This window comes from Lathamus discolor, chromosome 1, assembly GCF_037157495.1.
Source record: "Lathamus discolor isolate bLatDis1 chromosome 1, bLatDis1.hap1, whole genome shotgun sequence".
NCBI classification, from domain to species: Eukaryota; Metazoa; Chordata; class Aves; order Psittaciformes; family Psittacidae; genus Lathamus; species Lathamus discolor.
In genome coordinates this window covers 78825463-78838404 of record NC_088884.1, presented here as the reverse complement: position 1 = coordinate 78838404, position 12942 = coordinate 78825463, and the positions used below count along the sequence as shown (strand labels likewise).

General features: G+C 51.9%; 1 protein-coding gene across 10 annotated transcripts; it reads right to left on the bottom strand.

Moving 5' to 3' along the window:
• Positions 1–1082: 1082 nt before the first annotated feature.
• On the bottom strand, positions 1083–12669 carry LOC136015756 (zinc finger protein 501-like). 10 transcript variants are annotated; one of them, XM_065682180.1, is made up of 5 exons: positions 12508–12669; positions 7835–7953; positions 3864–3968; positions 3357–3501; positions 1083–2693 (listed from the first exon to the last, which is right to left on the bottom strand). In XM_065682180.1, the coding sequence occupies exon 5, from the start codon at positions 2677–2679 to the stop codon at positions 1258–1260; it is 1422 nt and encodes a 473-aa protein (XP_065538252.1). In that variant the 5' UTR covers positions 2680–2693; positions 3357–3501; positions 3864–3968; positions 7835–7953; positions 12508–12669; the 3' UTR covers positions 1083–1257. The 10 variants fall into 10 exon arrangements, 9 of the variants coding, with proteins under 9 accessions (XP_065538252.1, XP_065538242.1, XP_065538227.1 ...); XM_065682170.1 differs by lacking the exon at positions 7835–7953 and having other exon boundaries at positions 3357–3571; XM_065682155.1 differs by lacking the exon at positions 7835–7953.
• Positions 12670–12942: the final 273 nt, after the last annotated feature.

Below are 12942 nucleotides of genomic sequence, written 5' to 3'. Positions count from 1 at the left end.
CCTGCCCTGCCGCTGCCGTCCTGCTGTTGGGCTTCGGCCAGCGGAGCGCCGGACCCGCAGGAGGAAAGCCAAGCCTGAGCCCCGGCCCGGCTGGGTGAGGGTGTCCGTCTGGAGCCCCTCGCCACGCCAGAATGGGTGCGGGGCCCATCTCTCTTCGTAATCTCACACCCGTTGTACGCAAGGACAGAAAACTGGGTTCTACAGAGGGGAAAAAAGGTTTATTTAGGGTAGAAACATGTAGCTAGTAATAAAACGTACCAGTATAGAGGAAGTTTATGTAATATACAGCCGTTAACATAGCAACAAATGCAAATACAGTAATTCCTAACTCATAATGCTGAACTTTATCTGTTAATACTTTACCAACAATAGTGAGCTAAAGAGTATCATAGAAAAGACTACAAAACTGCCAACAGTCTCTGGACTACCAGTAAGAATGCATCGTGTACCAGTTCACACCAGGGTATCAGGAGGGAGGATATTTCTTTTGGTTCAATAAGGTAAGGCCACGCTTTTGCCCATGTTTTGTTGATGCTGCAAGTTGGAAGGTGCTCCAGAGCACCAAGGATAAGTTTAGGAGAAGCTGCCACAGGCTAGTGAAGGGCAGCGTTCCAGCTGGAAGTGCTCGCGCACCCCTGTTTCGTGGGGAAAGCCGCGACAGTTTTGTGTTGCTCAGCTATCGTGTCACTCAGGCTTTGCGTGCAGAGGTAGGAATTCACTGTCCCGTCTAAGACTTGGAGTTAGAAAAGACAAACAGGCTGAAGTTCAGCTCCAAAGTCTCAGACTCAGAAGATTTGGAAATGCCTTGTCAAACACTGGGTTAACCTACTACATTCATGAAAGTAAGGGAAGGTAATAAAAGAGTTCCTAAGACTACCACAGTGTCTAACAAGCTAAAGTTTTGAGTCAGAACCAGCCTGGAACTTTGTATTTTGATCTTTGCCTTCGTTGTAAAGTTATTTTGCAAGCCTGATTCTCCCACTTGTTATTCTACCACATATTCACAGCTCCCAGTTTACCCAGAAGCCGGTGCCCATTCCTTAGGCTCTCTGCACTCTTCCTAAACCACGAGCACTTGACTGACTCCCTGCTTCCAGACCTCCTACAGGTTTTTGTGCCGCTGTGGTAAGCAGCCAGGCCTGACACCAGTCACCATGTCTCCAGTCAGTCTCTTCCCAACGTGGGTCTCATCACCCACCTTTTTCAGGTACCCTCAGTCGCTGCTTTTGTTTCCTGCTCCGAACATCCACTGCAGCCCTATGGCAGAAGTAAGCTGGAAGTGAGCATTCTCCTACCCAGCATGCATTTATAATGTTTCTTGGCTGTGTGGATCTTCAAATGCACTTTAAGTGTTGAGCTTTTCCGGAAGCTTTTCCCACACTCGCCGCACTCGTAGGGCTTGGCTCCTGCATGGATCCTCAGGTGGGCACCGAGGGCTGAGCTGTGCCTGAACGCTTTTCCGCATTCCTCACACTTGTATGGTCTCTCCCCACGGTGGATCCTCAGGTGCACGTTGAGAGCCGAGCTCCGTCGGAAGCTGTCCCCGCACTCCACACAGATGTAGGGCCGCTCCTCGGCGTGCGTGCTCTGGTGCTTGGTCAGGGTGGAGTGGTCGCTGCACCTCCGGCCGCACTCAGCGCACTGGTAGGGGTTGGGCAGGAGGCTACCACGGTATATGGGCAAGGCTGCCCCACCGTGGATCCGGCGATGAGTGGTGAGTGCTGAGCTCTGGCTAAAGCCCTTCCCACACACGGGGCACTTGTAGGGCTTCTCACCTGTGTGCGTTCGCATGTGGGTCACCAGCGAAGAGCTCTGCCGGAAGGCTTTTCCGCACTCGGTGCACTCATATGGTTTTTCTCCTGTGTGGATCCTCTGATGCCGAATGATGGCCGAGCTGTCCCGGAAACGCTTCCCACATTCCTGGCACTTGTGAGGCTTCTCTCCAGTGTGGACTCTCCGGTGTATGATCAGGGAGGAGCGATCGCTGAAGCTTTTCTCGCACCGTGGGCAATTAAAGGGCTTCTCACCCTTGTGGCTCCGCTGGTGGACAATGAGGTGTGAGTTCTGGCTGAAGCTCTTCCCACACTCGTTGCACTGGTAGTGTCTCTCTCCTGTGTGGGTCCGCTGGTGCCTGATCACATTGGACCTCTGGCTGAAGGTCTTCTCACACTCGCTGCACTGGTAGGGCTTCTCACCAGTGTGGATCCGCTGGTGTTTGATCAGGTCCGAGTTGCGGGTGAAACTCTTACCACATTCGGAGCAGCTGAAGGGTTTCTCTGCCAGGTGGATCCTCTGGTGCTGGCTTAGGTACGAGCTCCGGCTGAAGCTCTTCCTGCACTCAGGACACTCGTAGGTTTTCTCTCCCATCCGCTGAATCCAAATGGCACCGTTCCCACAAATGGTTGGGTCTGGCTTGTCACCAGCAAGGATAACCTTGCTCATGTGGGCTCTACCACTGTTGTCGCACTCCCAGACTTCCATCCCACAGGGAGTTACCATTCCCTGCCTCTCTCCATAAGATGTCTCCACCTCACTTTCTATCTCCAGCTTCTGCTTGCAGTCATGTCTTTGATCAGCATGCTGGAGGGTATCTCCTTTGAGCATTCTGGGGGGGAACAGATGCAGTCCAGCTCTCACAGGACTTCCCTGATGAATCTCGCCCTTCTGTGTGTCGCCCATGGTCGTGTCACCTGCTGGAGTGAACAGAGCAACTAGCAATGAATAACCCCCCTGCTTCTCTGAGGAAGAAGTCCAAACAAGGCAACCGCAGCACATCAGCTACCACTAGCTAACAGCAAAGGAGTCAGCCCCTCACTATCTGCTCCAGGCAGAGAGAGGGCACAGAGACTGAGTATGGGAGGGGAATGTGACCCAGGGATGGGCAGCACATGGGATGCACAAGTCGCAAAAAGGGTCCTCTGTCAAAAACTTACAGCCCTAAAGGACAAAACCTGACACGTGCTTGTCCTCACAGTTCCCATGTCTAGCAAGGTTAGAGGAACGTCATCGCTGCTCTCCTCAACAACACCTACTGTAGCTGCTTCTCTTCCTGTTGCCTATGAATCACTGCTCTTCTTCCAGCATCCCCATGCTTAATCAGGGAAGGAAGCAGCCAACACCACAGGAGCATCCACCCCTGCCAAGTAGACTATTTTCTTTCTTCTTTCCAGTCATAGCGCTTTTCCTTAAAAAGAAAGCGCTACAGGTTCTGCAGCAAATTGTACGTAGATTTTGTCTACAGAACAGATAGGCGAGTGGAAAGATAAGCTGTTTTATTAATCAAGCATGGAAACGAACAATTAGACTGAAACATTCAGAGCTTTCTGATTTTTTTATTAGTTATAAGGAGAACACACCTCAGAAATGGATGCTGGAGCGTGAGGTAAGCCGATTAGCTGGATGGAACTGCTTACAGAGTTAACATCATCCTCTTACGTGTGGAAGGTCAGAATATGAGGTGAATGCAGCAGGATAAACCCCTCAGGTTTGGTTTCAGGTGATCTGCAGATTTTGGAAGACACCACCGCACTGGTTATACTGATTCCCAAAGTTTTGTTTCCAACACTCGGGGCTGAAAAAACATTTGCAGTACAAACAAAGGTACAGCACTGGCCTGAGGCATGCACCTCAATGCAGAAAACCAGTACACCATTAGAAACATTGTCAGTGTGAAAGGAAGAAAAAGCCACACTTTGGTTAGCTATGCTTTCTGAGTCTAGTCTTTGCTGAAAATACACAGGATTTAATTTCCTTTGGATAAGGGTCTTTTTGAAAGGATATTAGATACCCCAAGAGCATATTTCATTTTTATTGGACCTTGCTCTTCTCTCCCCTTCCCAGACATGCTCTGTTCAATTTCTCACCTGGGAAGCAAACTCTCTGCTCTCTTGGTGTTGCGCTGCTTCTGGCCACTAAGCTGTTTCTCTTCACACCAGCCAGGAGGTTTAAACCATCAGTGACTGCAGATCCTGATCAGAGGAAAGAAAACAGATGTAATAAATACCCATTGTAGTAGCAGTGCTGTAGAGTGAGATTACAGGAGCATAAGTATTCAGGAGACAAAAGCAACCTAGACCAGAGGAAAATGACACCCAGAAACATGAGTCGGGGTCACTGTCTGTCCTGCCACGCACACCACGACACTGCTGTTTGGGTCCAATAAGCAGGGCCCGCTCATGTAGCAAAGCCAGGGTCAACTACAGATGCTGCAGAGCTGCCTGCCAACTTACTGCCTTCTCACAAGTGTCACAATGTTCCTCCTGCTGCGCTTTTACAACCAAAAATGCATCCTACTGAGTTTGGTGTAAGGAAAACATCAATTCCTCAAACCACTTTCCCTCCATCTCCTTTCTTCCTAGTGAACTAAGGAAGAACATAATGTGTTTAATGCAGTTCAGCAGTTCTGGTAGAGGGAAAATGCCAGCTTCACAACTGGGCTGCTCTCTGTGTCTGTCTGGATGCAGACAGTCTATTGCCTTTACCCAAGGAGTATTTTGCCTGATTGCTCTCGGTGGCTCAGCCAGGCACGCACAGGTCTGGGTGAGAGAAGATACTTTGGTCTGCTCACATAGTACCCACAGGAGCCGTCCAAAGGCAGGATGTCCTGCCCTGTGCTCCAGGAAAATGGCGATTTGGCTGTCTTGTTCCAGATGGAGTTTACAGGGCTGGCAGCGAGCAGGAAAGCAGTCACACACACCTGTTAATGCGTGAACACCAAGATGATTTAGTCTGGCCAGTTCTGACAGCCAACACACAATCCCACTTCTCAAGAATATCTGTTCAGAGCAGAAGTGTGCTGCGCGGGAGTGGGGTTTGTGGGATAGAAAATTAGGTCACCCATTTAGCTTCAGCACTATATTTGTGCAGTGGCATTTGTTTAGAGGCATTTTAAGATGATGAGGGCTCAGTGATATCCTAGAACTGTACAGGTTAAAGAAAGAAAATGCTAATACCTGCACACGGGAATGCCAGCTCTGCAATGGAGTTTCACCTTTCTGGTCATGTGGATGCCCACCGTGCCACTAAAAGTAAGTAAAATTACGATGACCAGGTGTTCATCAGTAGAAATGAAAAGGAAATGTAAAACCAGCATCTTTTGCTTTCAAAATGAGAAAAACTGAACTGGATGCTCAGTCGTGTACCAGAGGAGGGTATCACAATAGACGTCAGATGCCAGACCCTCCCAAGGACAAGAGGGAAGATTTCCCCACCTATATAATGCCATCACGATAAAAGAAGCCCCCTAATCATCACATGGAGAGCTGACGTTCTGTTGGCTCTGCCTCAGCCTGGAGTCACATCCTTCCTGCTCCCTGCTGCCTACTCCACAGTGGATTCAGTGGGTATATCCCCCTGGGGAGAGAGTGTTTCTAATCCTCCCAGCAGCAGGCAGCTGCTGCAGGCTTTGATCCCAGGTAAAAGGCAGGGAAGCCAAGGTTTCCCTCTCTGTACAAATTCCATCCACCTCTGAGGCAGTGCTGCTGTGACCCTGCTGAACCATCCTCCTGATTTTAGGAGGAGAGAAATGTCCTTCTGGTTCAGTCCCTGTCCTTCTGGTTCAGTCCCTGCTGTTGTTCAAGGTGAGCGTGTAGTCAAAACAGGCACCCTAAAATGGTGGGTGAGCACCTCCAGAAAGCAGACAACGGATGTAGGAGACAGCTGATGTTGTGCAGAGCCAGGCAGGTTGTGGGATAGGGCAGAAAAGCACATTGTGCAATGGGTGGTAAAGATCTGTCCCTAAACAATATGGGAAACCTGAAGCGCCACCAAGCACCAGACAGGGACAAGGTGCCAGTCTCCAGAACAACCATGTTTGGATAAAGCCAAGTCCCCAGATAGTGTCCTGACTGATAACCCAGTCTTATGAGGCTGAATGAGTAATAAGAACCTGTAGCATGGGGAGGCAATGGGCCACACCAAGGTCCTGTGATGACAGACAGAGGCCCCAAAGGGACTGCCCCATGAAAGACGTAGCTGGCCAGGGATGGGAGAGCCACGACTAAGACCACAAGCCTGGGAGGCAGGAAGGGCAGGGAGAACAGAAAGCTGCAGTGGACATCAACCTGAGAAACCCAAACATACTCTGTGAGGGCTTTCCTCTGAGCTTGGAGCTGGTGTCACAGCAAGGAGGGCAGACCCCGCTACGGCAGGAGGTGGGTCCGAACTCAGCCTCATCCAGCAGGCTGAGTTCCCTGCTGCCTTCCCCAGCACAAAACCCAGCGCCGGGTAGGGCACAGACCCAGCGGCAGGGCAGAAGGGGAGGCAGAGGGGAGCATGGGCAGGAGGAGCAGTTGGAACTGAGGTGTCTGTGACGCCACCAGACATTCCACTGCTGCTGGTGAACCCGGTGTGGCAGGACGAGGACACAGGCAGCAGCAGTGTGTCCCAAGCTGTTACAGGCATCGCTCACGGTGTGATGTCAGCCACATGGGCTTATCTGGTTTTGTTTGGTGAGTAGGACACATCTCTCTTTCAAGCCAGGTTGTGAGGAACAGCAACCAAACCAGCTGCTCTTTACCCCTCCCCATCGCTCCTCAGCTTTAGCAATTTGAGAGCAAGAGGAAAAGACAGGAGCACCCCTGAATGCCACAGGTGCAAAGAGATTAAAACTTTGCCAGTCTTCCTCATTGGAGCTAATAATTTATTCATCAAGGAGGGCCAGAGAGTGACCTAGACCTAGGAGCCAGGGAGGAGGACTCGGAGCTGGATGTAGTGGGCTGAGGCTGGAGCAGAGGTGGAGACTGGGGATGTGATGATGGGGACAGCTGGGTGGGTAAACCAGACATGAGCACAGAGGTAGATTTGACTTGCAAGGCCAGAAGGGAAGAGCTGTCCAGGTGAAGTGACAGGAGAAAGAGGTCTGAGGGACGACCTTGACTAAAGACAAACAGAAGGGGATATAGCTGGAAGAAATGGACAGAAAAGCCAGGCTGCTCTGGCCACATCCTAGAAGGTGACCCTGGAGGGGTCCACTATCCCCCAGTCTGCTCATTCCCCTGCCTTCTGCAAACCCACACCTGGCCAAGTGTGGTGTTCTCTGCCTCTGCCTCACCGAGTGCTCAATAATCCCTGCTGTCCTCTTGGGGGGAAAGGTTACATGCTTTTCTTTGATCCTGCTGCATCCACAGACACACAGGTGTTAATAAGTTGGCATAGCTGTTACTAAGATATAGGCCATGAGGAAGCTTTTAAGTTAGTTTTTAACCAAAAAAAAAACCCCAATGTCCTATGCTAAGAGAACATTACAGAGGTTGCAAAGTCAAACTTTGAGCATGCCTGAATCACACTCATTTTGCATTGTTAGATTTGTTCCCCCTGAGCATGGGCATGGTGACCCAGCTCTTTAATTACCTAGCTTCAATGTTTTTACATGGGTTTCGGCTTCTTTAGTCCCTTGGATGGACACTGCCTTTCTAATGAGCAGCTATTCAGTATGTTGTGTCACCCTGATCATTCAGTGTTTGACTCAGATTTATTTACTTGATCCCATTTGAATTCTGCTGTAGACAGGATGACTCATTTCCTCATTAACTTCTTACATACTCTATGTTTTAGGGCTTTACAGCCATTAATTGGTTTCTAGTGATTTTGCAAATGGCAAAATGAGGGCAGAGAGGAATTAAAGTCAAAAACATCTGCTACTTTTAGAATCTCAGTTTGAGCTATCTCAGCCCTGGCTCCTCAGAATACATATGCTAATGTAGCACTTACTTGCCATTCAAAATACACCACACGCAGACTCCAAAACAGCAAGAGAGCTCAGCATTCCTATAAACAGCAACCCACAAGGTAAGGAAAATGCCATTAATAGCACGCTAAGAAACCTGGTACTTGCCTAGCATCACACAGGAGCCTCTGTGGTGTAGCCAGGAATAAAACCTATGTCTTCAAAGAGTATCTACAAAACTGCCCTTGCAGCATCTTCCTGACTCATTCTTCCGTGTATCTTCCAATCTGTGGGAAATGAGGCAGGATGTCCTGAATATAGTAAGTGTTTAACCTGGGAAGCCAACTCCCTCACAGAGCAGGTGCAGTCTCTACACTGAGGGAGCTACCAAGTCTTTAGGAAGGAAGAGTAGGCTGCTGTCTTAAAAGCACGTATAAAAAGCATATGCAAGGGGAGATGAAATTAAGATTGCACATTTATTTTTGGGTGCATCTAACCTCCAAAAAGTTTGATTTAATGAGCTTTCATAATGTTCTTCCCAGGGAAGAACTGGCTTTAAGTTTTGCATAAGGGTTCAGTGAATGCTTGGACCATTGTAAGGGCACACACACATCCACTGGAGCATGCTCCATTAACTCGAGGGGTTTGGACCCAGTTATGTGGAGGAAGAGAATTTGCAGAGGCTGAAATCTTGATAGGAAACAGTTCCCTTGCTCCACCCTGACAACAGAGCTACATTCCCAGTTCCAGCCACGATTTCCAAGACATTTCTCCCAATTCAAGACTGGAATCTCTAGAGCTTTGGTGAAGGTCCTTCAGCCACGTACTGCCACCAAACACTACACCCCTTTCTACATGGGCAGAGAAGGTCTTCCCCAAGGTCTAGACCTCCCGTCTTGAGCCTGTTCCTGCATTTCCCATTTGTTGGATCCTGCACCCAGAGAAGGCAACAAGAGATCTGGGTTCAGCCCTCCAGCTCCTCCGAGTGTGCCACGGTCAGCATTTCCTGTGACTCCCTACGTTTTATTTTTCACCAGTGCTCTTGGGTTTGGGCTTCAATGCCGGCCCCCGTGGCGGGAAGGCACAGCAGCCTGGAACACCACTCTCCGATGAGGAGTACAGCCAGTTCTTCAGGTTCCTCCAGACAGCAGGCCGTGCCAACACTGCCTGCCTCCTTCGCACGCTGTACGGCTGCCAGTACCCCCTGGTCCAGAGGCTGGATGAGTATGAAAACCACGGAGTCATCCCTGAGGGTAAAGACAACCGTGACTCCCAAGGGCAGGCAGATGGGCGGGTAGGCATCCCCCATGGCCAGCACTGAGCTGACCACTGGGAGAGATGGAGACACAAGAGCTGGTGGGAGAGAAGGGTGGATAGCAGTCCTGTAGTGAGAAGACATCTGCTTGTGAGCATCCTCTCTCACGCTTGATTGCAGCTACGTGTCCTTAGGACTAGCTTCCTCTCACGCCTAGGGTCATGAAAATAACCAAGAAGTGATGGAGTTTCTCACCTGGGTTCGGGGAGGCACCCAAATGGCCATGGGGCTTTTCATGGAGTGATGTCCTTCCACAGTGAGGTTATTGCTGAGGGCTGGTGGGACCCCAGCACTGGAGTTTATAGCTGAATCTGTGTCTTTATTTGCCTCTCTCTAGGGCCTGTATGCTCTGAACTGCCAAAAAGTCCTATCTTTCCTGACTTCTGCACCTTTTCTTTTTATCGCTGTACTAAGAAAAAGTATTTCATTAAGGTGAGATATTTAGCTGTTTCCTGAAGACTGTGGTGTGCTCTGGGCAAGCAACAGGCAAAAGGGGGTGCCCTGGAAATAAGGAAGTGGGAAAACAGGAGGAAGGCTAGAATACAGGGAAGATCCAAGAGAGCTATGGGCAGCCCACCTTGCAGGGGCACTCACACCAAGCTGACTAGCTTACACAGATGGCACCTGCAGCCACTTGCCAACAGAGACTTTGAAGAAGGTATTCTTCAAGAAAATGAACCTTTGAGGTTCAGCCCTTAGCTTCATCTCTCATTCCCAGCCTAGTTGAGATTATCTGTCTAGGTTACTGCAGGAGAAAGGGTGATTCATGCAGCCTAGAAGAGAAGGAAAGAGAAAGACAACTGGGAGTCATAAGGAGACACTTATGGGGAGACTTGACAAAGAAAGGAGCAGAAGGTTTCTTTCCTTTCTTGGGCTCATCTTTGTAGGAGTGGGAAAGATGGGACTGCAGTGAGTGCTAACCCCACAGAACATGGGGGTGTCTAGCTGCCTGCTCCTGAAGCCCACTGCCTCTACAGGGGAGTGTTTTCTCTTCCACAGAGGACTGCGTGCCCAGGAGACAGCAAAGCCAAGCTGGACAGCACACGCGCCTTCAATGACATGAGCACTGATGCCATGTTGTCCAGCATCTTCAGGACTGCCCCCCTTCGCCCCTTACGTCCCACAACCGCCCAGCCAAGCCGCTCCAGCCCTGCCAAGGAAGTAGCTGTCAGGGCTCCAGCCCCGACAAGGAAGATCCCCACCTCCTTACCTGCGGGCATGCCACAGTCGAAGCGCATGCAACTGAACCCTTCTGTCCCACATGCCACAGGGGTGAGAGCCAGTGGGCAGCAGCAAGGACAGCTGCCCACCACTGACATGCAGGATCTCTTCCTGAGGCTACAAGATACCCAGGTGCAGAGTTCACTGCAGAGACTTGAGTTGCTGACCATGGGGAAAGCAGTGCCGGAGGAAGAGTTGCAGGATGCTGCCTGGAAGCTCCTGATGGCCCTGAACAATGTAAGAGTGTCTCAGCAGGCAACTGGCACTGATAAAAGGCACAGAAGAGAGAAGTGAGCAGCCAGGGAGGATCAGCCATTGATGCTCTGCTACACAGCATAGAAACAGATACACTGACTGAGAGGGGACATATGGGAACACGGAAACAAGAGAAGGCGGCGTCATGAAGGTCAACAGTGCTTCCCCAGGCCAAAAGTGTGGGAGACCAGGTATGTGAAATGGTATTGTTCAGCATTCAAAGAGAAAGATGTTATCTTCTTGGAAATGACTGTATTGAAGAGATAGTGTCCTCTCTCACAAAAACTGTTTACTTGCTGTAGTTCATTTTGGGAGATGGCTGTTCTTGAACAAGGCACGATGGAAAAATAATCCATTTTTCCTGCTTGGGGTTGTGTCACCACATCTGGCTCTCTGTCCTGGGCAGAGAGATGGGGTTTGTTGTGTCATTCAACGAATGTTACAGGAGAACGCTGGCCAGTCTTCATCAAATATCAGTGTTCATGCTCAGAAGCGTTAAGGGAAGAATCTTCTTTGGAAGCATGTGTGTGAATACACATACATGTATACACACGGGGTGCTCTCTAAGTGCAGGAACGCCTCGGTGGCAGAGGGTTGTCAGCTGCTTCTGAAATGACGCTATGAAACACACAGGATAAATGCTCATATTCAGAACCTCCTCTTGCCTCTCTCAGAAAACCGGAGTCTGCTTTATGGGAACTCAGACTGAACTGCTGTTCCTTTTATAAACACTGGACATAGCTGTATGTAAACCCCTGTGAAGCCATCCGAAGCCAGCACTTGCTGTTAAACACAGAGTGGGAACTCCACAAGAACCAGCTCCAGTTTTCTGACTCTCCACTGAATGAGTTTAGAGCTACCTCAGACTTACTCTAAACTCCAGTGGTTGGTTTTGGCTTTCAGGAGACCACAGTTAGAGTGAGAATCCCCTGTTCACTCTTCCTCCCACTGGCCTTCCTGTAATCTATACCACCGAGGGCTGCAAGGAGAAAGGGGATGAAGGCAGCTCTCCTTATGGAGGCACCACACCAAGCACATCCCTGCAGGGAAGGTCACAGATGTTTGCCCCCTTAACACTGGGGGTCAGGGATGTCTGCTCCCCTTAGAGTTGGGGATGTCTGTTCCCTCTACACTGCCTAAGTGACACAAAGACAGCTGAGTGAAATACACGCTCTGTCTCTATCTATTGAAGGAAGTCCTTAGAAGAAGACCTCCTCAGGAGATGATCTTAAAATGACAGGTCTTCCATTTGTCCTGGGAAGCATAATCTTTCCCAAAGCTAAAGGTGGATCACACATGGGAAACGTGCAAGCCTTTGAACAAGAGTGCTCACTTGCTTTAGTGGAGAGCTGTCCAGTCATAGTCCTCACTGGGTGAGATCCCTAATAGAGCACAGGCTGCTCTGACCTCACCCCGGTACACCAGCTCATCCTCTTCTCCTTAGAAGCCACCCAAACCTGCCACATCCGCTCCTGGGGCACCAGGGCTTCGCAGCCCCTCTGCTGCCCGGGCAATGACAGCTCCCCCATCCCCTGCAGCCGGGCACCGCGGGGGCATCCCTTGCAGCAGCCTCGGTCGCCACCGGGTCCTGGTGCGCATCGCCCCGTGTGGCTCTGTGCACCCATGGGGCTGCCGCACTCATGGGGTTGCCAGATTTGGTCTCAGCGACCCAAACGCTAGAGATTCCTTAACCAGGTAGCTCCGGCCGGGCCCTCCACCCCCGCCCCCGACACGACGGCCCCGGCCGCGGCCTCTGGGCCGCCCTCTCACCGGAGCTGCGGGGTCTGAAGGCCGCGGAGGGCCGCGCATCCCCGCCGTGCCCGCCGGCTCCCCCCCGGCCCTGCCCGCACGCTGCGCACCTCCCGGCCGGGTGCTCGCCACCTGCCCGCCCAGCGCCGCAGCCCCGCGGGGTGCCCGGCCCCTCGGCACTGTCACGTCGCTCCCCCCAGCCCCGCGCAGCCGTCCCGTTACTTCGGGGGACTCCGCTCGCCATGCCCGGCGCCGCCCGGCTTTTGTTGCGGAGGAGCCGCGCTGCCCCCGGCGGACTTACCGGGGCCATGCGCGCAGAGGCGAGCCGGGGCCGTAGCCGCGGCCGGGGCGGCGGCGGGGCCGAGGGGAGGCTGGGGGCGGCGGCGGGGCCGAGCGGCGGCGCTGCGGGACCGCTGTGCGAGGGGCGGCGCGGCGCCCTCCGCTCGGCTCCGCTCGCTGGTGTTAACCCCTGTCTGCGCCGGGCGCGGCGCCGGCCGGGCTGGGGGTCTCCGGGGAGGGCCCGTGCTCGGCGCAGGGCCGCCCCCGGCTGGGAGGCGGGGAGCGGAGCCGGGCCGGTGCGGCCTGGCGGGTCAGCCCTGTTACCCTGTGCTGGAAGAGGACGGGTCGCACCTCAGGCGTACGGTGCTCAACAAGAAGACGCAAGCGCCAGGGTGCTGCACAACGTCAGTTTTCAGTGCTCCGTGTTCAGGTTTCCCAGCACTGGCTGTGTTTTACA